Source organism: Phyllopteryx taeniolatus, chromosome 3, assembly GCF_024500385.1.
Source record: "Phyllopteryx taeniolatus isolate TA_2022b chromosome 3, UOR_Ptae_1.2, whole genome shotgun sequence".
Lineage (NCBI taxonomy): Eukaryota > Metazoa > Chordata > Actinopteri > Syngnathiformes > Syngnathidae > Phyllopteryx > Phyllopteryx taeniolatus.
Window position 1 is genome coordinate 27,432,304 of NC_084504.1, and position 23,319 is coordinate 27,455,622.

The following is a 23,319-nucleotide window of genomic DNA, read 5'->3' on the forward strand; positions in this document are numbered from 1 at the left end:
TTCCGTAGAAAGGTGGAGTTACCACGTGATTTCGGATTCGTGACAGCATAGTTCCTGGAACCAACAAAACAAAAAACGACAGCTGAGCCGCAAACGAGACCACGGACAACATGTCAACCGTGTACATTCCATTTGTTCTTGTGTTTAGTACGCGAGAACCAGAACGAAGAGGTTCGAGACGCTGGGAGATGGATTCATAGGAATGGAGCCTGCCCGTTAGCATCATAGCTATATAGCCTTGAATCCGTCGTAGATATTTGTATTCGCTTTTTTTCTGGTAGCCTCTTTTTATGTCATTCTCCGCGTCTTCATTGTGGAGTAGACACGCGTGTAATTTCCTGCTTAAATGTGGCCAACGAGCTTCCAAAATATTTGTGTTCTCCTGTGGCTATTTTGTGTCTTGTCAACACAGCCTGCCACTTAACTGCTTATCAAAGAAAAGAACGTTGTCGTTGTCTTCGTCTTCGACCAATGGGCTGTTATCGATTCTGTGTGCATAATCTTGGTCCGAAGACCAAAGTGTGTACCGGCCGTGTTGTGATGTGAGACACGGGCTAAAGATGGAGGCTGTGCGACACAAGAAGACCAAGGCAAAAGTCGGTGGAAAGGTGACTGTTGCACGTATTTACTTACCCTCTTTTGCATTGTATACGGGGGCTTATTGTGGGTTGAGCCTTTGTTAAACATGCCATAACATTATTCCAGTATCCAGTTGCAAACCAATGGTGCACGAAGCCCTTATACACTGCTTTATTACTTGGTGGTGCTGATTGATCATGATCTATTTTTCAAAAATATATTTCCTTGATCAGCTGGTCAGGAAGCAGAAGACGACAGAAACCAAAAGAGATGCTGCCCCCTCGTCCGTTGGCGACGACGCTTCCACCTCTGAATTCACCAGCATCCCGCTATGCCTCCCACAGCAGGAGCCACAGGAGGGAAATTGTGAGCCCACTCGTACCCCCGATACTAAAGCCCAGGCGATACATCTGCCTGCAGACTCCCGCGAGACCTCCTCATCACAGGCTTCGTTAACATCAGCGTTAACTGAGACTTTACATTCAGCTCCAGATTTGTCACAGGCTTCGCAAGCCACCCAGCAACAGACACAGCAGAAAGAAAGCGATTCGGGCGCGAGCGTGTTGGTCTCCGAGCTGAATGGCACATCACAAGTGTCACGTCTTTCGACACATTTTGACATCAAACGTGCCCCCAGTGCTCCTTCACTGTACCCATCTGTCCCCACGCTGGAGGAAGGATCCTTGCTAGAGCTTCATGGGGAAGCTGCGAAGAATTTGGGGAAAGGTCCGGCAGTTTTAGCACTTGCCGAGCAGGAATCATCGCCTCCGGGTTTGCAGCCCCTCGAATGCGAATGTGTAATTGAACTCTCCAGGAACAAACTCTACCCCGAATTACCAAGAACCACAACAGAAGTTCAGGTATTTTCATACAGTACGCAGCATAACATAGTTTGACATGTCCCTATGTAGAGAATAGAATTCATTTTTTACCGGAATATTTTGACGGTATATCGTTGTGGCAGCACAGCGGTGCATGTTTGCCTCATCGTCAAAGGTTTTTGTTCCACGCATCAGTTTTAAACTTCCTATATAACCTTGCGCTTGTGTGTATTTCTATCTGGTGTTATGGCTAGCGCCCTCATTCCAAAGAGTTCCACGTTAGGTTAACTGCAGATTTACAATTTCCCATCGGTGTGAATGAGTGCGAACGGTTGTTTGTCTGTATGTGCCATGTGATCGACTGGCAACCCGTCCAAGGTGTACCCACACGCTCTTCCATCGGAGTCTGATGGGATAGACTCCATCTCAGCCCTCACCGTGAACAGGATAAGCAGTAGAGAAGGCGTGGATGGCTGATCATGATTATTTTAAATAAATGTACTACTCATGAACACTCACCGCATACCCACTTCATATTTGTTTTCTTTTGCAGCCATTCTCTTTGGAGCAGCTGAGCGTTTGGGAGCCCGGAGGAGGGTTACGAGCTTGGCTAGAAGGCGTCGACGTGTGCACGGCTCACTTCTGTGCGCTCGCTCGACAAGAGCGCCACGAATTAACCGAACTTCTCCAGAACTACTGGCGCTGTCGTAGACAGCTGACTCAGTCACACACACAATTGCACACGCAGTCGTCTGACTGCAAAAGCACTCAAAATCGTCTGTGGAGCTTCAGAGATGAACAGTTAACACTCCAGGTTCAGTGTTTGCTAAACCACAAAGAGCACAAATACGCAGTAAATTCAATGATCGGAATAATTTGCTGATGTATTTGAATTTCTGCCTTAAAGGGTGTGTGTGCAGATCAATCCAAAGTGTGTGGATACCATCGATTCCAGCAGGCAGAGTTCAGTCAGAGTGTGCTGGCTGAGCTGAGCAAAGTTTTTGAACTCCGCAGTGAACTGCTCCATCAGAAGGTGGCCCTGCACGCATATACTGCTTTGCTGTCACGCCTCCAGGTGGAATCATACTTGTACCGCCTATTAAAAGGTGACGTAAACGTAAACTTACACCGTGGCCCGATGCATTGCACATTCCACATTGTTTATTTCGTTTTGTATTTATGATATAAATGATGATCCCTCAAGGCCAAATTAAAATGAAACATATACTCTCACCACACATGCAACAGGAGTTGACTGAGTGTGTCGGGACAAGCAGACACTGACTGTGACCCTAAGCTGAGTTTTTTCAAATCTATTGTGAGTATTTGTGTATTTTCTCCACAGATTGCTCCGAAAGCCAAAGACAGCCCTGTTCCATTCAACCACTTAAAGATGCCATCAGCGTCCTCTTTGGCTTCACGCGACGAGTCCTTGATGACACACTATTCCAGACAGACATCCACCACTGGTTGGAAACACTGGTAATACTGTACACACACACACTGCCTTTTGTGTGTGTGTGTGTTCCACCTTCACTGCTCAGTGGATGCTTTTTGACTCTGCAGGTGGCAGTGCTGCTGCACGTTGGGGGGTCAGGAGAGCACCTGTTCGTGCTGTGCCATCTGCTGTGCTGTCCCGCTGGGGTGGGCAAGTGGGCTGCCCCTTTCCTTCAGGTTGGCTAAGAAAACCTTCTTCTCTCAGTCATCTTACAGTATTACATCTACAGAACTACATTATGATCTCCTCAGATCGAAGTGTGGGGAAACACCTGCGGAGTGCAGGACTTCATGCAAGCCTTGGCAATTCTAATGTCACCTGCTCGGTAGGTAAAGAAATACACTCACTGCCCGCACTTGCACAATAATAGATATTTTTAAATCATATTTCTCATCAAAAAAAGATGATTATTTTTTTTATTGCAAGATTACTTAGCTTACTTTCATGGGAGGAGCACACCTCATCTGCTATGGTGCAGTACTTGTACTGGACTGCATAAGATCCTGTACAGGTGCACCGTATAGCACTTACTCAATCTATTTCTTTTTCTGACTTTTAGACACCGTGCAGAGTTTTTGGGACATATGAAACCGTGTGAGAGCCTTAATTCAGCTTCTTCTGGACCTGAGTCAGGCAACTGGACTCTTGTGGATGAAGGAGGAGAGGAGGTAGTTTGTTTCTAGCCTTTAGCATCTGGCACACAAAATTGGCGCGTCAACCCTTATCACCTTGTGTCTTTCTCAAACAACTCAGCAAAGCAGCAATTGACCGCGGCTGTGCGTTTCCTGGATCCAGATCATTCGATTTTTGCGACACGTGGGTTAACAATAATTGCTTTTAACACAACACAACAGGACAGGCGAAATGAGTGTCGGTGTTAAACTTAAAGACCCAGTCAACTGACCCAAAATGATCTAGTGGGGGAGGGACGACAAATGCCAGAGGCCGGCTTGCATCATTTCGCCTCGTTTTTGCCCGGTCCATTGATGAAGTGAAAAAGAGTTGAATGCAATATCTTAGCAATTCAGTGCTCATTTTGTCTTAGTCTTTACACGTTTTCAGCACTTACCTTCAAACTAACTAATTTCATGTATTTAGAAGGAAGAAAAAAAACCATGAAAATGAGTTGACTTAAGGGTCTTTAATTTGACCTATTGCAGCGTTCGACCTTTCAGACCAGCACTGTCACGCCTGTGTTACACCGCTGATGCGACCTCAAAAGCCACGAAACGCCATTCTTTATTGATGCCATTCACACAAAAGCGGACTAATGATGGCATCTCTTTAAAATCAAACAGTCGTATATAAACTGTGCAAGAGTGAACCTTTTGAGAGCATTTTGACTTGCGAGGGAAGACTATTCCTAAATGCCTGTTTTTGTTAATCCTCTGGGACATTCAATATCTTTTTTTAATTTCAATTATGATGAAAAATCAGCAGGCGATAAATATGTTCAAAAACAAACAAACAACATGTTTTGACCTGAGTCAGCTGAGTCGCACTTAACGGTGTTCAAAAAGTGTGTCAAATGAAGGGCCCTTTAAATATCAGTCTGTTGACTCAACACCACGTCTGCAGCTGTTGTTGTTGTTGATAAAATGTCAAACGTACTGTCCTCATTTTTAGGATGAGGATCCAGAGAGTAGTTGGTTGCTGCTTTGTGAGGACGACCTCGTCTCCTTTATGACCCAGTTCCCGTTCCAGCAGCTCTATTCACACATGCTGGGGACGAGCAAGCACGGTAAACTTACTTTTGTCTTGCAAAGCTCGAATTAAGGGAGAAGTCGTAATGACAAAAACAGCCTGCCGCAGAGGCCCTGGTGCACACCCGTAGATGTGGTGTCCTGGAGTGCAACACTGCAAACCTGAAGCACAAAAATCATGACAATAAAGGTCCTTCTTTTCTCTGTTTGTTTGTAGGTGTCTATGAGCCTCAGGGGTACTCCAGTCAGAAGATGATGCGTGTGTTTGCTTTTGCTTCGTCGCTCATAGAAATTCTTGCCCTTGGCCTGCAAACTTATAACAGGTCCCGATACAGACAGCTTGTGAAACGAATCGGACACATCATACGGTCAGTGCGTCAAGTGGATCACGCGGTTGATGCACTCACGATTTGATTTTGCCACATCAACACAATTACTGGCAGAAAATGCGATCACAGTTTATTTTTTATTTTTTTTAATTTCTTTTTTCTCTCTCTCTCTCTCTCTCTCTCTCTCTCTTTGCAGGATGACACTGTGTTATGTCAGTGATCACTGGGCACAATATGTCAGTGTTACTGGTACCAGTGGATCAAGCACTCATGCACATTCTTTGCCTCTAGACAAGCTGCAGGTGGAATATGATCATCTTTTTCTCAGGGCTGTTCTGCATGTACTTCGAAACAAGAGGTGTGGTACCATTCTCAAGATATTCTTTTAAGAGAATGAAAGAAGAAAATCGTACGGTATTCTGATTCCTCTTCTATTTCTTTGACAGGTTGGGAATTTGGTTATTTATGTCTGAGATGCCATACGGGACTCTTTCCAGCCCCATGCTTTGGAGGATCCTTTATGTGATGCAGTGTGCAGAAACAGCAGGACTGGAAACTCCTCGTAATTCTAATGACACACAGTCCTGCATTCGGGCTCTAAGAGGTAAACAAACAAAGCAACATTGAAAAAGAATATTTACATTGGGCTGCATCAATTTATCCTACCTGGCTTCAATTTATAATCAACAAAACACATCTGATAGTTTTTATATCCACATGTACAGTGGCTACGGAAAGGTTTCTGACCCCCTTCAATTTTTCCCTCTTTGTTATATTGCAGCCATTTGTTAAAATCATTTCAGTTCATTTTTTTCCTCATTAATGTACACACAGCACCCAATAGTGACAGAAAAAAACGGAATTGTCGAAGTTTTTGCTGATTTATTCAAAAAGAAAACCTGAAATATCACACAGCCATAAGTATTCAGACCCTTTGCTGTGACATGTGTCATATATTTAACTCGGGTGCTGTCCATTTCTTCGGATCATCCTTGAGATGGTTCTAGACCTCCATTGGAGTCCAGCTGTGTTTGATGATACTGATTGGACTTGATTAGGAAAGCCACACCCCTGTCTACAGAAGGCCTCACAGCTCACAGTGCACGTCAGAGCAAATGAGAATCGTGAGGTCAAAGGAACTGCCTGAAGAGCTCAGAGACAGAATGGTGGCAAGGCACAGATCTGGCCAAGGTGACAAAAAACAAAACACAGTGGCCTCCATAATCCTTACATGGAAGACGTTTGGGACGACCAGGACCCTTCCTCGAGCTGGCCGTCCGGCCAAACTGAGCAATCGGAGGAGAAGAGCCTTGGCGAGAGAGGTAAAGACCACTGTGGCTGAGCTCCAGAGATGCAGTCGGGAGATGGGAGAAAGTTCGAGAAAGTCAACCATCACTGCAGCCCTCCACCAGTCGAGGTTTTATGGCAGAGTGGCGAGACGGAAGGAAGCCTCTCCTCAGTGCAAGACACATGAAAGCCCGCATAGAGTTTGCTAAAAAAAAACACCTGGAGGACTCCAAGATGGTGAGAAATAAGATTTTCTGGTCTCTGATGAGACCAAGATAGAAGTTGTTGGCCTTAATTCTAAGCGGCATGTGTGGAGAAAACCAGGCACTGCTCATCACCTGTCCAATACAGTCCCAACAGTGAAGCATGGTGGTGGCAGCATCATGCTGTGGGGGTGTTTTGCAGCTGCAGGGACAGGACGACCGGTTGCAATCGAAGGAAAGATGAATGTGGCCAAGAACGGGGATATGCTGGACGAAAAGCTTCTCCAGAGTGCTCAGAACCTCAGACTGGGCCGAAGGTTCCCCTTCCAGCAAGACAATGACCCTAAGCACACAGCTAAAATAACGAAGGAGTGGCTTCAGAACAATTCCTTGACTGTTCTTGAATGGGCCAGACAGAGCCCTGACTTGCACCCAATGGAGCATCTCTGGAAAGACCTGAAAATGGCCGCCCACCAACGTTCACCATCCAACCTGACAGAACTGGAGAGGATCTGCAGGAGGAATGGCAGACGGTCCCCAAATCCAGGTGTGAAAAACTGCCAAAAAGACTCACGGCTGTATTAGCTCAAAAGGGGGCGTCTACTAAATACTGAGCAAAGGGTCTGAATACTTAGGGCTGTGTGATAGTTCAGTTTTTCGTTTGAAATAAATCAGCAAAACTTCAATTCCGTCAATATGGGGTGCTGGGTGTACATTCATGCGGAAAAAAAAGAATTGAAATGATTTGAGCAAATGGCTGCAATATAAAAAAAAAAAGAGTGAAAAGATTGAAGGGGGTCTGAATTCTTCCCATACCCACTGTGTATTGGGTCGCAGAGCCTGGACCTAGATCCACTGGTGATCAGGCACTGGAAATCTTTGTTGCAGAACCAGATCACCAAGAGAGGTTCGAGTCGTGGTTGTGTGAGGTGAACAGCTCCGACGGCATCTCCCTCCTCACCGCGCTTGCGCACATGGCCACGCCCACTCAGTACTCTGATCCCGCCTTTGTCACAACCATCACTCTGCTGATTTACCAGGTACGACAAAAACGCACAAAAGGAAGGAGGAGGTTTCATCTGTTACAGCTTGAGCGGTGCACCTGCACAATCCAATGAGATACAGTACAAGAGCTGCAGTAGTCATTCTGCCTCTTTACGAATAATAATGCCATTGTGATTGACGTTTTCAGAAAGGTACTTCATTAAATTCAAGTGAACAGATTTGGTAATTGTTTTTTGGGGGATTCTGCTGCATACTGTGAGGTAGTTCTAATATCTCGGTGACCTCATTTTGTGAATTTGTACAGTACGTGTATATATATATATATTACAAATACATCTCAGTATGATGCAGTTCAGTTCCACAAAAACTTTGCCTGCATGACAAAACCATATTGTTCAATGAATGTTCTTAACACAGTATATTCAAATGTGAGCTTTTTTTTTTTTTATAAAGGCTGCATTTTTGATCTTATTAGACTTTGTCGGTGTGCCTAAAGTTGTGAGCCTGTGCATAGGAAGTATAAAAGTGGTTCATATGGCTTTTGTTTTGTTTACAGGTGTCTTATGTTAGTGTGTCCACGAGAGAAATTTACTCTAAGGTTGGAAGAGAGCTGTTGGCTACCATCGCATCAGCCCATCCCTACATCACCTCTGTGCTTCTGGAGAGGCTGAGAGAAACCATCCAAGCTGTGGGCATGGTTAGCTCCCTGGTGTCCTGAAGTTTAAGCAGTTGGCAATATGGATAGTGCAGGACTTAAACGCAAACCCCTTTCTGTGTGTTAGGTGGCACTGTACTTGTGTAAAGAGCTTCCTCTGAGCCTGTGGCATCCACAAGCAGAGGAGATATGTGTGATCGGAGCGTGGTTGCTCCAGCATCCTCTATCTGCTGTGGAGAATCGTCTGGCCTGTGTTATACTGGAGGGTCTGAATTGGGGATACTCGCAGGTGGTTTCAAGTATTTTCCCAGTTGTCTCATGTCACCTTCGGTTCAATGTGACGAAACCCGTTTGGTTTCTCAGGATGGATCCTTGGCCTTGTCGTCATCGCTCCACAGCAAAGTGGCTCTGCTGGTGGCTGAGGCCTATCAAAAGTATCTGACTGACAAACCCTATAGTGGCCTCATATCAGAAGGGATTAAACAGGTAACGTTGTCGGATATCCGCTGGCCTCCATTTTTACGGACAACGTTTTCTTCCTCCTTCAGGTGTCTTATCTCGCCAGTGTCCTTCGCTTAGGCGTATCCCCTGAAGCGTCTTTCAGTCAGTGGGCGTGGCAGCTCTTATTAAGACTAAAGCTTCATGCCAATGCACAGAACCCGAAAGGTGCCTGGTCATTCCCTGCTTTAGTGTCCATCCCACCTGCAGAACTTACACATTCGCCCAGCATGCACTCCGTTCTCCGGGCTGTAAAAGCAGGCATCCCAATCGGAGCATACCTGTCGATTGTCATGACAACAGTGGGACATAGGTATGGACTCATAATGCATTCGTAATGATGATTTTTACCGGTCAATGAATGCGCTCAATCTGCGTGACTGATTTTTCATCAGCCTGGAGCACTTTTGTACTGATGGAGTCTGCTTGTTAAAGAGTCTGATTCAGTCTCGCCACCTGCGAGCTGCTGTGCATCTTCTGGACAACATCCTTCCCCAAATCTACCCGCTCAGTTTCTACCTTCTCAACAACTCTGAGTAAATAAAATGCACCTTTTTTTGACAAACATTGATGCATTAGCTTCTTATTCGATGCCTCACTCAACACGTTAAATCTTGTCTTTTTTTTTTTTCCCGTACATGCAAGGTTTGTAAGTTGCATTCAGTTATTCTTGCAGTGCGACAGTGTATGTCCTCAGGGTGTGACGCAGCAAGTCACACACCGGGTAGCGCCACTCCTCACCGGAACCATCTATGGAGACAATATCCGACTGCTGAACAGCGTCATACAGGTACATTATCAATCAATTTCAGTAACATCATAAGTCAGCGTTGATTCCACAAAAAAACACTTAAATATACATGCATTACGATTATTTACACCCCCATTGAGTGTCAGGTGTTTTGCTTATGCAGACTGAGATCCATTTTGAATTTGTAATTGCGTGGGACTGATGATGTAAAATGGACTTTTGAATCACTCGCGTACAAATAGTTGCGTCTCTAGAAGGGCATGCCCATACGACAATTCAACAACCAAGTCAATCTTTTGGTCTCTGCCTATTTTTGAAAATGTGTCGGAGCCGCTCGGAATTTCAGGCCCTTGATTAATAATTAATCAAATGAAATGTACATTTGTCTTCCAGTGCCACGTGGTTGAGAGTTCACAGCCCGGTCGTGTTGGTGCTGCAGCCGTGCTGGAGTTTTGGGTGGGGATTTTGACTCAACAGAACTTATGGTACCGGGACAAAACAGTATTGTTCCTCATGGATCAGATCTGCTGTGCTGCATTCAAACACCGTCAGGAGGAATGTCTGCTGAAACTCCTGCACCAGCAGCATAAGGTACGCACGCGCATTTGCATCAGCCATCAGTGAATTCCATTTCGGATCCAACTGGGAAACGAGAAAAGTCAGTCATGCCGTGATTTGAATGCCTGATACAGAATGCTTTGGGTTACCATGGAGATCGAGGTCTGCTCTCTTCTCTGGTTGGCTGGATTGCTGGAAATTCCACACCTTCTTTCATGGAGGGCCAATCACTGAGTACTGAGGTAAGGGTCTCTAAGGCCCGAGGGTTTGCACAAAAACTGTTATTCTCACTTGTTGACAGGATGAGTGTTGTTGCTAGGTTTGGTTTGCCTGGCTGGTGCTTAATATGGAGGGCGCGTTTGAGGAGGACTCTCAGCTCAGACGATGTGTTGAAAATGAGCTCCTGTCAGAGCCTAATATCTCTCCAGAACAAGCCTTAAAGGTACAAAAGTGAATAACATGATCAGGATGGATGGATGACGTCTGACTAAGATGCTGTTACTGCTCTGTGTGAGCCAGAGGGCCCAGCAGAGGCTGAAGTTGCCAGTCAGCCCGTCTTTGCAGCGGCTACAGGTGTACCGCTGGGCCTGGCAGGCATTAGCCACGCCCCCTGACCATCCCCTCCTCCCTCTGGTTTGGCAAAAGTTCCTGCAGCTCTACCTCAGGCAGGCTGGTCCCGATTACGGGTATGACACGCTCATCTTTCGATCTCAAACATGTTTACTATATTATGCAAAATAGCAAACCTCCACCGGTCAGATGGAATAGTGATACATTGTTATGTATCACGTTTGTATGTGATTTTAACGATATATATCTATGTGTCCTCCAGACTCGCTGCTGGGGGATGCATTGGGCGACGGTTCTTCCACGCTTCCTCTCACGCCGCTTTACTGCGAGACTTGAGACAGAGAATACAAACAGTATCTGACTTCCATCATGCCGCCGGCCAGGCCCTAAAGGTGCCCGCGACACTCACGCCCACGGCAGAAACCCGCTGCGACCGACGTCCCGGCAGCCCCCGTCTGTCCTGCCTCACCTCTCCTCAGCTGCACACAGAGCTGGTCAGGTAGGTCACCTGCTTTGCTGAGAGCAGGTAGAGTATTGTCACTTCTCACTGCGGCATTGAGCTTGAAACCCAATCATTTCTCGTCCTGCAGGTTGTTTGGTGTTTTTGCCGTGTGGTTGGATGATGAAACTCTGCAGAAGCAGGAAGTTTACCTTCCCTCGCTTCCTGCCCAATATGAACCACACAGGCTTGCGCAGGTTATGCAGCAGCAACAGGTCTGTCCGATACTTCTGGAAGTGTTTAATCGTGTCACATTATTGTTCACACTTTGAAAATCGAATACAATTTGCTTTAGAAACTTTGGCTAGAGTATGTGGACCCAGAGCGTCTGGAGTATGACACGAAAGAGGTTCTGTCCCTGTGGGAGAAGGTGCAGAGTGAGCCATCTTTCCTCCAAAGCCAAAACTCCAGCTTCATTGACTACACCAGCCTCAGCAATGGTACAAAAGAAGAGGACAAATCATTGCTCACGGGTTCAGTGAAGTGGAATCTCATTTGTGAGATTTGAACATTGTTTGCCACGGTTGTCCGGTTGAAGTCAGTTCTGTTCACAAACTTGATTGCTCAAACAGGAATGCATGAAATACGTCTCTCGCCTCGACATGAACATTTTTGCTTTGAGATGTTGCAACCTAAGAATGCTGAAACAACAAAACTTAATATTTATTTTGTTTGCCCTACCTGAGACATTTTTTTTAGGTATTTTTTTTTAATGAAGATCTCAATGTATGGATTCTCAGCACAATGGATTTTAATCGTTGTTACGTGGAATACCTCTCCATCGTATCAAATCCAATTGAATATTTCAAATTGTCAAAAAGATAGCTACACGCAAACAAATGTATCCAAGCCTTTTTGGCGCAAGTCAGTATAAGATAGTATATTTTTTTTAATGGCAAAGTACTCAATGGCTGTGTCTCTTGTTCTGCAGCAAAGGAACGTATCCGGTCCAACTTGCAGAAGCATCCAGTACCTCGTCCACCTCTAGAACGCCAACACATGAAGACGCCAGTGGCTGAAGTTCCCAGCGTATGTCTCTCTGACTCCAAAGCTGCTGCTGAACTACTGCAGCGGGATCTCAGCATCCTGCAGGACCAAGCCAGGTACCCTGAACCCTTTAAGACATGAATAAGCACTTCCAGGTGCATACACGTAGATGTTACTTTGTGGTGTCAGGATTGCAGTATCACGAGAGGCCCAGCAGGTGGCGATGGAACAGGAGCTTCTAGAAAGTCTTCCTCTGCTTTACAAGAACCGATCAGAGCAAGTGACCATGACCCTGGAATGTAATGGGAAAGGAGGGCAGCCATGCAAGGGTCCAGCTAATCTCACCGTCACAGTATGACCGCTCTCATTGTGCTGCGGAAGCATTTTGAGACTTCCTGGCCTTGCTGTTCACCGCTGTGACTGTGTGTTTCAATCGTGCAGTGTGAGCGTGTCCAGAGACAGGAGGCTGTGCAGACTCAGATAACGTCGCTGCGCAGGGACATCAAGAACCTTCAAACTGATGCCATGGCTCCTCCTCCTCAAAGTCTGGCTCAGGCTGCTGTCCATACGGAGAACTTTATCACGTGAGTACAACCAAACATCAGCCATCTATTCCGAAACAACAAACATGACGAAAAACTGCACACAGGTGTGTTTTTTTTTTTTTGGTTTGTTTTGGGTTTTTTTTCTGAAATGGTGTCTCTTAATGTGTGCAGGGCTCTGGTGAACATGTACAAATCACAAAAATCCCCATCAGTGCAGCATGTTGGCGTGTCAGCCTTCTACCAGGTGGTGTCCTACGTGTGTGAAGACACACTACGGCATCCACCAACACGCCAATACCTCTGCTCGTGCGTGGAGATACTGGGACAGGTACGCACACACACACACACACACACACTTTGCTGTTGCTGTGGGTTTGCAGTAATACCGAACTAGTCATAACCATAAGAATAGCATTCGCTAGAATGCAGACCTCTGCCAACAATTGTAACACAACCCACCTCATGCATATGCTGGAAGAGTTTAATTAAGATTCAGGCTTTAGTCACTGTGAAATGAAAGTGATGACAAGAAAAGGGAAAACAAAAGCAATCGTTTTTTTCTGTGGCCCTGCCCCACCTATTCAGTAGAAGCTGTAGTAGTAGTAGTGGTGGTAATTCTACTCACTAAAAAAAAAAAAAAAAACAGAACATCCCTGGTTGAGGTGAACCCATGTTATCTTCTTTTATATCAAGGTGTTCATCCAGGGCAACTCTGAAGAGTGTTGCCGTGTCCTGAAGACCATCCTGGAGCAGAGACGTCTTTGCCCTCTCATTTCTCCTTTTTTCACGCCGAACGCGGCCCCCGCCCAACTGGTCTTCCTTTACCGAGATGTGGTGACGTCCCTGCACCTTGAGAGTGCAGATGTCATTTTCATGCTGCTCACCAAGGTCAGTCCAAATTGTGGAGAAATCTTAAAGGCAGGTGCAACAGCAGCCATTCTGTGTCAATTTCTTTTTGCATCCTGTTTCAGTTTGATTTGTCTGTCTGGCTGAATGAAGCCCATCCCGTGTTTTCCGAGAGGAGCCGTTTACTAGAATTAGTCCATGGAGGTCTTTGCGTGTGCGGCCAAGATCCCGAACCTGAACTTCTCACCCCTTTTCACCTTTTCACCAAACACTGGACCTCGCTTTTACGCCACCGCTTCCCTGACCACTACAGTGACTGCCTGCGTCTGCTCATGACCAGTAAGTGTGTCTGTTTGCAAGGTGGCGAATTGCATTCGATAGTCATGGTCGGCTAGTTTGCTCAGACCGGACAAAAATGTTTCTTTTTCTCAACCATCATTTTGAACTGAATTGGTGGTAACAAAAGCCCACAAAGCAATTGATGATTTTTTTTTTTTGTTGTTGTTGTTATTACAAACAGTGAGTCATAACAGACTTGCTTGTTTTTCCATGTATTCATATTTTCCTTTTATCTGTTATTTCCATGGTAATGTCCTTTGGAGTAGGCACTTAGACAAAACACATAGTCATCTCTTTGAATGACTGCCATCCACTCATCGTTCGCTCTTGCTACACATTAAATCAGTGGAATATAGTGAAGATTTTACCAAGATAAATATGTTTTGCGAATGTCTGTCTATCTCTATATGTGCTCTGCTGACAAGTGCGGGCTGTCGTCCGCCTTTCATATACGTGACAATGTTCATCTTCATTCAAACCATCACAATAAACACAGAAAGCACAAGTCACGGTTTATAATAGCAATCCCCAGGCATCTGTAATCTGATTTTACTGCGATCTTCCAGCAGTGAGTGGCTTTTTTGATGTCCAATATTGCCTGCGATGTTCAGAAAGGCCATTATTTTAGTACAACTGTTAGTTTTTTGCCGTGAATCACCATTGGCATAGCTTCTGGGATTGTTTGAATAAGTGCCTAGTTGTTCCGACACGTTTTTTTCAACAGGTTCATCGAACCAGTTACTGAGTCCGGAATGCTGGAAAGTGACGATGCGAGTGCTCGGCTGCTCGCCTCCATCCCGCAACATCAAGAGCAAATGCGAACAAGGTCACAGCCCTGACGTGGCTGCACGCGCATCAGCGTCCCCATACAGATCACCGATCACCCTCTCTCCTCAGCAGGTGACTTCATAAATCGTGTCCTGCATATTTTCATTCGATGACCCAAATCTGGAGATTAATAATTGCAATTGTGCCTTTCTTCCTGACTGTATTGCTTATAGCTTTATAGCTGTCTCTTATATGAAATTCTGTATTTGTGCACTCGCTTGTACCAAATGTCTCATGTCTACCTGCCATTGTCTCATGTTTGTCATTACAGGTGAATGAGACAATAGATTGGCTGAGTGATTACTTCCTGCGCAGTCGTCTCAGCAAACCCGATCTGCGCAGTTTTGGCCTCTACTCTGCCTGGTCTCCTTACATCAGTGAGGTTGTTTCCTTCTGGGACTATTTGGTCAGCTGTCTAACCAGTGTGTCACTTAGTAGCTGTGCCAGAGAGTCTGGGGGCAACAATAGAATAATAAAAGGTAAAAAAAAAAACATAATGGTTTGTTCTCATGCTCATTTGTCATCATAACACAAGTGTGGCACTCTCACAGCTCTTCACGACCTGCACAGTAAGATTGTGAAGTTATTTAAGCCTTGGATCTTCCCCCTGAACACTGAAGATGGAAGGTATGATGGCCTCTGAGAGCCACGTTTTCACCGGGTTGGACTGCAATTCAACTCACCGCAGTATGATGAGTAGTAAACCTTGATCTTGTGGAGTGTGTAGGTGGAATTGAGTCGCTGTACTCTGTACCATCTTACATAAACAATGACGCCATAGCAGCAAAACACAGTGTAAAGCGGCACAGTCATTAACAACGATGGAGGACGCGTATAGCATCTCCTTTTGCTTCGTAGCACGCGGCTGTCTCCGACGGACTTCAATATTTCTGGCGCCACGCTTTAGGTACCATACCGAAAAGATCGTGGCCAGCTTTTAGCAACAGAAATACAAGATCAGGTATAGCATACACAGCTGAACAAACGGTACTGCTTGGTGGAAACTTAGCTTAACTGAACTGGAGTCTTTTTTTTGGAAACATTTGCAATTAGTGGATCACAACTACTCAATCAATCACATTTTCTATGCTGCTTATTGTTTGCAGTTTTTCACCGACCACCGCTTGTTGAATATTTTAATCCTTAATTGAAAAGGCTTGTTCAATTCTAAATGATCATTTTAGAATGCCACTACTTTCCTTTCTCGGCTAGTCAGGTTGGAGGAGGTTCTTTGGCACTGCTACTTTTTTCCTGAGCTGTTCTGCCTCAGTCTCTGGGAGGTCCCACAAAGAACAACTCCACGCACAGCAGAGTTGTCCATCAGGAACAACCACGAGAAAGGCCCTCTGTAAATAGCGCATTTAGAACGGAAGAAGTCTTTTGGATTAAAGGGGGAAACGTCTTCAGCGGCCGAGAAGAAAGCCATTTAGCCCTATTCAACGTGTGTAGATGTCATTTAGGCTTTTCACGCGGTCATGGATATATATATATATATGTTTGTTGTCCAAGTTTTGCACAGTGTAACCAGTGTCATCAGCACCGTTTTTGTCACAGCAATCTCAAGTGCTACCCGTGGCTGGAGACGGATGTGACTGCCGCAGGGTGTCTGCTGGGCCTCTACGCTCAGCTCACTGACCGACTGCATCAGAGATTCCGAGGTAGCCTGCGAGCCATTGTTTGCCGCTTCTTCCGGCGACGTACTTACCGTAGGTCGTGTGGGATCTTTGTTGCAGACCGCCTTCTCCCTGGCCAGAGAGGTGCCCTGTGGCTCACTGTGATGCAGTACTGCGAAAGCTGCACCTCTCCACGGACACCGGAGTACCTGTTGTACCTACACCACACTCACCTGCGCAAGCTGCCATGGAGACACCTGCATCCTGACACACTGCTCATGGAGCAGCTCTTCAATGTGAGACCCTCTTACTTACCAGTTTCGGCACCGACCGTGTTACTATTATTAACCTGCAAAAAGTCATATTTTGATGTTCTTCTTTTTTCATGTACTTACAGGTGGAGAGAGGAAGTCCCAAAAGCTGCTTCCTGTTCATGGGAGAGCTTTTATGTGAAGTCAACTGGGTCAGCGTCCTAAGCGACCATTTACACCCACCTCCAGAGCCCGCAACAGGCCCACTTCAGTCCGATGTGGACCCTCAGAAGGAATCGCACACCATGCTGGTGTATCTGTTGTACATGCTGGTGTTTCTGGCAAAGGAGGAGCAGCTGCTCAGCCAGCAGGTGAGTCCCAAAATATGTTTGACACTGAGGGTTTTCCAGGGTACACCAGTACAACTCATATTTCGTGCGTCATTATCCAGGACTCTCCCCTCCTCAATCTGTTGATCCAGTGCACATCTTTGCCTTGGCACCAGCTCGATCTGTTGTCCTACCAAGGGGTTCTGGGCTACGTCAGCAATTACTACAATCCCTCACTGCTGCTTAGCGCTGATTCTGCAACTCAGTTGTTGCTTAAATCACTGCGTAGTGCAGCTGGACTTCACCCCCGCCCTTATGAAGCTGCGCACACGGTAAGTCAGTTTCGGCGCATGCACATTTGGTCTTTGAACTGCATAATGCTGTATTACATTCAATGCACAGTGCGCGTTTCATAGACAGTTTGTGCATTAGTGGGCGACGTATTGCTGGATGACACAAGCTCCATTTATTGTCTGAGTGCTGCCGATTTCCTCACTTTTGATGATAACAAATGAATTCACTTTTGTTCCTTTTGTTTCAATATATGGACCAACATTTCCCCAATTATCAATGGCTCCCACATCAATGGTAACTAGATCAACACTATACTCAGTGGCAACCTGGGGAGATCCACATTCTCCTTGCCTTCGTCATTGGCAGTCTAATGAGCTGGAAAAGAAATCTGCCTTCACAAGCCATAATAATCCTTTGTTGTCAGAGACATTCACTTAACTGAATGATTATTATGACTTTCAGGGGTTTGTTTAGGAATCGACATTATGTTGGTACAAGTGCACTTCACACCCTTTTGTTGTCATGATGCATATGTCTTTTTAGGTATTATTTCTACTCGATTTGAAGTCATTGAATTGTTCCATATGAATATGAAAACACGATTGATACGCTCGATTAATACGATGGTATAGATAGATTCTCTTGTACGTCATGCATCTTGTGAGGAAAATGAAATGTTCTAAACCGCTGCACCGGCAGACAACAACCACAATCGTACTATAACAATGCTGCTCTATACTAAATCAAACGGGACAAATTCGACTTTTCCCCTGGTAATATACAGACAGAAGTGCACTTTGCTCAAGGCCAAGACATCTGATCCATCGCGTTGCTTATTTTGTTCTGCCTTCCTAATTCTCTTTTTACAACGAGTCGTGTACACAATGGACCGCAAGTTGCGCTGCTGTGTGTGCCAGGAGGAGACGCTGAAGGCGGCGGCGTACGCGTGCTGGTGTGCGCGGTCTCTGGTGGCTCTGGAGCAAGCAGGCAGCATAAGTGTGAGCATCCTGGAGACGCAGCTGGAGACGCTGTTGGAAAGCATTGTCACATTCAGCCCACCAGGTGAAAGTCATCTTGTCCCGCAAACATCTTCGTTCATCGCACATCATTAGCCGAGTCCTCGGTGTCACCCTCCGGCCCCTCCCCGTCTCCTCCGCAGAGACGGGTTTGGAGCAGAGGCACATGGCGTTCTGCAGCCTTTTCAGCGGCGCGCTGGCTCTGCTCAACGGAGTCGGCGTCTCCACGGGCGAGGCCCTAGCGCTTCGCGTCATCGCCTGGCTGGACGGGAAGGGGAGGGGCTTTCCAATTCTGCCGCTGCTCACCGCTTGCTCGCGCTGTCTGGCCTCAGTGAGCCACATGACGCGCATCGTGGAGGCGTGCATCACAGCCCACTTCAACCACGGTAAGCAACATTGCACTTCCCACCAGTTCTTTTGAGTTGTCGCTTTCTTGTATAATGGTTTAGCGCGTCATTGCTCAGCTGAGGAGGAGTGTGTCGGTTGGGGTCCCGTGTTGGCATCACTGCAAGTGCCCGAGCTCACAGCGGAAGACTTCCTGTCCGAGAGCCGATCGGGAGGCAGCTTCCTCACACTTTATGCCTTCATTCTGCAGCGCCTTAACTCTGAACACACGGCAGCCAATGAGAGGAGGACGCTGGCTCTAATTAACACATGGACCCATCAGGTTTTCCCCAGGTTTGCGAATTTCATTGCAAAACTTGTTTCGAATGACATGTGGAGCGGTCAGACAAAATGTCTGCTCAGAGATGCAGAAAACATGTGAACCCCTCAACTGAAAAGCAACAAAAACCAAACCTAAGACTTGACTTTTGTTGTGCGTCTCCAGCGGACCAGGCAATGAAGCCAAGCTGTTTCTGTGGTGGCACAAAGCACTGAATCTGTCACTGGAGCAGCTGCAGCCTCAAGCGGGCCACAGTGAATTAGCAGGAGTGCTCACGGGTCTGTTGAAGTTGCAAAGCAGGCTGCTTCAGCTGGGAGAAGAAAGACTCAACTCCGGACTACTCGGGGCCATCGGTCTCGGGAAGAAGTCCCCCGTGTCCAACAAGTAAGCTCACTAGCGTTATTAGCATGAAACTTTCTGACGCCTGGACGAATGCTGCCGTTAAGGCCTCCTCTGCTGTGCGTCTAGATTCCGGGTTGTTGTTCGCAGCCTGGCAGCGTTCCTCTCCGTGCAGGTCGCATCAGAAAGTGAGCTCCGACTCCAGCCCACCGCTGACTTGCAACTCTCTGCAAAAGCACAGCAAGTAGGCGGCAAATGCGCTTTGCCTTTGCGAGTCTTTAATCGTCCACTTAATGTAACAATTAGATTTTGTTTTTTGCGCAGACGTTGGGAACGCTCGAAGCCATGACCAGCAACAAGCAGTACGCTGAACTGGAAGACTCGGTGAAAAAAGCCCTTCAGTTCATCCGCTACCCAGGTCACTGTCTTAAAGATGGACCTCGGCTCCTGGCCCTGCTCGCAAACCTGCTCTACCCTGACCTCAGATACTTGCACATTATACACTGACCTAAACGCTGCCTGGTGGGACTAGGATTTCCCTTTGACGGAGCACAATGGTCGAGAAACTGGGACTACAGTGAAGTGGCCTTTGGAGTAAGAAAGTTCTCAATAGGAGCCTCTGTTCATTTGTGGAAGAACCGATCCCTTTTATTCGAATCCCGCGTTGTGCTTTTGTTCCTCCTCTTATCGTCAAAAGCCTCTTTGCTCTTTTCACGACTTATCTTTTCGATCGTCATTGAAGTCGACTCTCAACTCAAGACTGTGGTGCGGAGCGATCCAACGGGGAATAGAAAAAAAGAAAAGAAGAGGGGAGCAAGTTGAAGGACATGTCGAACAAAAACATTTTGAGAACACCCACAAAATAGAGCCTCGGGACTCCTCGCACGCACAAAAGATAGCTAGCTACCTTTCTGAATTAGGAAGGAGTCACTATTCAGCATATTCATGCCCTACCAAAAGTGCTTTCGAGGAAGGAATATTAAGGGCCGCACAAGTCATAATGTTACATCAATAAAGTTGTAATATTATGGGAATAAAGTGATATTTTCAACTTCATAAATATGAAGTATTGCCGGCCAAGTCATAAACATACAACTGTGTTAAGATGAGGATTGCTGAGGATATTCCACTTGACTTCCACTTTGCCAAATAATGAAAGGCCATCAGCACCATCCTCAAGCCGAACTGTTTGGCTGTTGTTGAGAAAGAACTACACACACACACACACACACCCTTAAAATCATCAAATATTTCATGATGCCTTGTTGAATATAGGGCAGATATTTAGTTTAGGTGGGAATTTTCACTCTACAATTACGACTTTTTGTTCTTGAAATATTACCATTTATTTTCCCTCTTAAAAAAAAAAAAAAAAAAGACAATTATTTTCCCCAATATTTTCTCATAACATTTACTCGTAATTCTAAATATGTTCCTTTTCAGTGTGGCTGTAATACTCCTTGGTAGCTTTTTGTTTTTTTGCCAAATACATTTTTTTTTGTCATGACTACCATGATTGTGTAGTTTTGAGTCTGGTACCCCCTCCCCAAAAATACATTCTCATAGCTACATTAAACACACACAGTGTTATGTAATTGTCTTGGGTTCAGATTGGCCTGTTTTTCCACATTTCCACAGTGACTGTTAATGTCGAACGCGAGTCGCCAATCAGAGACGAGACTGAAGAGGACCCAAAGTCTCACAGCTGCTGTTTGTTTCGCTGTCGTGTAGAGAAAGCAGCGACAATGCTCGCGCGTGGAAACGGGGAGCCACAACACATCAGAGACTCCCTGCAAGCAACTCTCCGTGTTGTTTTCTCCTGGAGGTGTTCAAACTGCAAAATCAATCCGCTTTTCTGTGAGAAGCAGTGCTTCAATGCCGATGTGTGTGTGCGCATACGTTCGACGTCCTCGTCTGACACCACTTCGGGCTACTGCAGTTTCTATGGTTACAAAAATGGTGTGAGTGAGAGAGGATGGGTTGCTCGAAGACCGAAATAATAGGAGGGGGATTTTTTTGTCTTTCCCGCACGTGCGTTCGTGTAAGGCGTCTGTCTGTCTGTCTGTCTGTCCGGTGCTCTCGTCGACCTTCTGTCCGCTCGTCTCTCAGCTCAGGTGGCAAGAGTACACGATGAAGCATGCCTAATTTATGTAACTCGGCCATGCTGGGCGGCACATTACATGTCCTCACACACACTCACACACACATTTGTTTGAAATGAGACAAGCACGCGCAGACGCGTCGCTGTCTGGCACATCCCTGTGTCACCATGGAAACCCAGCATCAGGTCAGGAATTGTTGGTCCTAGACTGTTGTAGCGCACAAACAAGCGTGCGCTCTCAAGAGACACGCCGCTTCCTTTGTGAACAACACAGCCTGCATTCTTCAACCCTTTGAAGGACATTGATTTTCAATCAAATGTTCAGACTTCCAAAAATCATTGTTTTGTCTCATAATGATATATGGTATGTTTATTTGGAAATAACTGTTCCATTACTGTTACCTTTTTGCTTCTTAGTTGTGGGAAGTCGCATGGTTCTACTGACTTTAGATTTATACTGTATACAATTGCACTGGAAATGATTCAATCCTCATACTTGAAAAGTAAAATTTGAAAACTGACAACGTTCAGTGTCTTTGTGTTGAAACAGCAAAACATGAACAGCACCTACACACGTAGGCTATATTGCTTGAATTTTATTCAGTGAATGTGGTGCCCACTGGCGGAAAGCTTGGTTGTGGGTCCTACAGCGGGCTAACGACCAAAAATACACAACGAAAAACAACCAAAAAGAATAAAACATTGAACTATTCTGAGGTGGCCTTCTATAATCCCTGATCTAAACCCTATTGAACATTGGTGGAAGGAGCTGAAACATTCAGTTTGAGAAATCACCTTTTAGCCCAGAGATAGCTGGAGCAGATTTCTCACAAAGAGTGGGCCAAAATACTTTTTTACGTAAATAGCAAGATAGTTTTCTTAACTTCTTCAGCTCCTGTTAAATGATCTCCCTGCATGACAAACTTGTCACTGTAATTGTCATCATTTAAATGCCGAAACTTTATCCAAGATGTCTGTACCTCAATGTGTTTGTGTTATTGGTTTTGATATTGTCCGATAGCATTTGTCAGAAGTTTAACAAGAATGTCTCACACGGTTCTCTTGCGCACATCGTGTACGCGTGTGTGTGCGTGTGTCACACAGACCAACAGGCGAAGGGGGCCTGATGACTCGAGCGTGCACTTCTCTCCAAGTGACCCGTCAGGGCACTTTGCCGCCTTGTGCACTTAACACTTAAAAGTCACCAGTAATGACTCAGAGCTCCGCTGGCGTTCCATTCGAAGTTCATTTTTAGAAAACAGTGGGCTGCTTGTTGATGTGCATCATAATATGCAATGCACTGTACATGTGTTTATACTCACATTTGAGGACAAAACATAGGCAGCAATACTTTTTTTAGTCACACGATCGCTCTTTCCTTGGGAGCCTTGATTTCGCCGACTAAAAAGGGGGAGGGGGGGTCACCATACCATTACAGTTCAAAATCATTGTTTTATATTTTTTTGTGGAATAAAAACACCCAGTCCAGTAAAACAAAATGTAATATAAATAAAGCTTTAAAATATTTGAAAAGTTTTCAAGTTTATCCAAACTTACCTCACTGGTACATGGAATGGGTGATTGGACTGGACACTATTTTCTGTCCGTTAAATCGAGGTTCCTCTTGAAGGGAATATAGAATACTTTATATTCTAATATGTAATTCTATATGTAATAGAATATAATATAGAGTTTCAGGGTCTAACTAGCTTGGAAGAGGATGTGTATTACAGTATAATCAGATAAGGGGGTAGGGGTTTTATTGCAGGAAAACCCCCCCCATCAGGTGGTATTTGGAGACACATCTCAAGGAAGAAAGGAACTGCGGGGAGCCACTATAAACATTGAATGCAGGCGACACCTGGAGCAGAAGTCTGGAGCCAGATCAAATGGTCATCATTCTGCAGGACAACGATGACGTCAGATTACGGACCAATCAGACGACAGCGATTACATACTGGCCTGTTTGAAACATTGTATAAGTCTGGGGTAGAATCAGATAGTTTCAGTTCGACTACTTTATCTGCTAAGGATAAGATGGGGTAGTTACGAACCCAGAGCTCTGCAAATGTATAGACTCCTCTGTCAGGAATAAATTGGTTGGTTTTGATACATTGTTGTGAACGACGTTCTTTCACGAAAACGAACACGCTTGGAACCACGGAAGTTAAGGTGATTTTAAAACACAGGTTCCTTTACTCTGTATGTGAT

The 23,319-nt window shown here is 45.6% G+C and overlaps 1 protein-coding gene across 4 annotated transcripts; it reads left to right on the forward strand.

Annotated features, from left to right (window-relative positions):
- On the forward strand, positions 1–23,220 carry epg5 (ectopic P-granules autophagy protein 5 homolog (C. elegans)). 4 transcript variants are annotated; one of them, XM_061768104.1, is made up of 45 exons: positions 5–608; positions 813–1,439; positions 1,954–2,214; positions 2,308–2,506; positions 2,746–2,882; positions 2,967–3,074; positions 3,150–3,223; positions 3,458–3,566; positions 4,525–4,639; positions 4,819–4,969; positions 5,127–5,288; positions 5,377–5,534; positions 7,309–7,460; positions 7,982–8,122; positions 8,208–8,369; positions 8,444–8,566; positions 8,629–8,891; positions 8,974–9,114; positions 9,224–9,368; positions 9,723–9,920; positions 10,022–10,129; positions 10,207–10,329; positions 10,407–10,573; positions 10,720–10,956; positions 11,048–11,171; positions 11,252–11,396; positions 11,888–12,059; positions 12,133–12,295; positions 12,385–12,527; positions 12,660–12,816; positions 13,182–13,376; positions 13,460–13,673; positions 14,398–14,573; positions 14,773–14,980; positions 15,053–15,128; positions 16,056–16,159; positions 16,235–16,410; positions 16,512–16,736; positions 16,817–17,026; positions 17,906–18,050; positions 18,148–18,390; positions 18,454–18,682; positions 18,834–19,052; positions 19,137–19,251; positions 19,332–23,220. In XM_061768104.1, the coding sequence occupies exons 1-45, from the start codon at positions 561–563 to the stop codon at positions 19,512–19,514; spliced, it is 7,731 nt and encodes a 2,576-aa protein (XP_061624088.1). In that variant the 5' UTR covers positions 5–560; the 3' UTR covers positions 19,515–23,220. The 4 variants fall into 4 exon arrangements, 3 of the variants coding, with proteins under 3 accessions (XP_061624090.1, XP_061624088.1, XP_061624089.1); XM_061768105.1 differs by having other exon boundaries at positions 18,469–18,682; XR_009787800.1 differs by lacking the exons at positions 19,137–19,251; positions 19,332–23,220 and having other exon boundaries at positions 2–608; positions 18,600–18,682; positions 18,834–18,890.
- Positions 23,221–23,319: the final 99 nt, after the last annotated feature.

What these genes read in the sequence shown, in the direction of transcription:
- epg5 (XM_061768104.1), top strand. Translation starts at nt 561, where the DNA reads ATGGAGGCTGTGCGACACAAGAAGACCAAGGCAAAAGTCGGTGGAAAG. An exon ending in ATGAACAGTTAACACTCCAG is followed by an intron (nt 2,215 to 2,307) that starts GTTCAGTGTTTG and finishes TCTGCCTTAAAG; the next exon opens with GGTGTGTGTGCAGATCAATC. An exon ending in CTCCAGAACAAGCCTTAAAG is followed by an intron (nt 10,330 to 10,406) that starts GTACAAAAGTGA and finishes TGTGTGAGCCAG; the next exon opens with AGGGCCCAGCAGAGGCTGAA.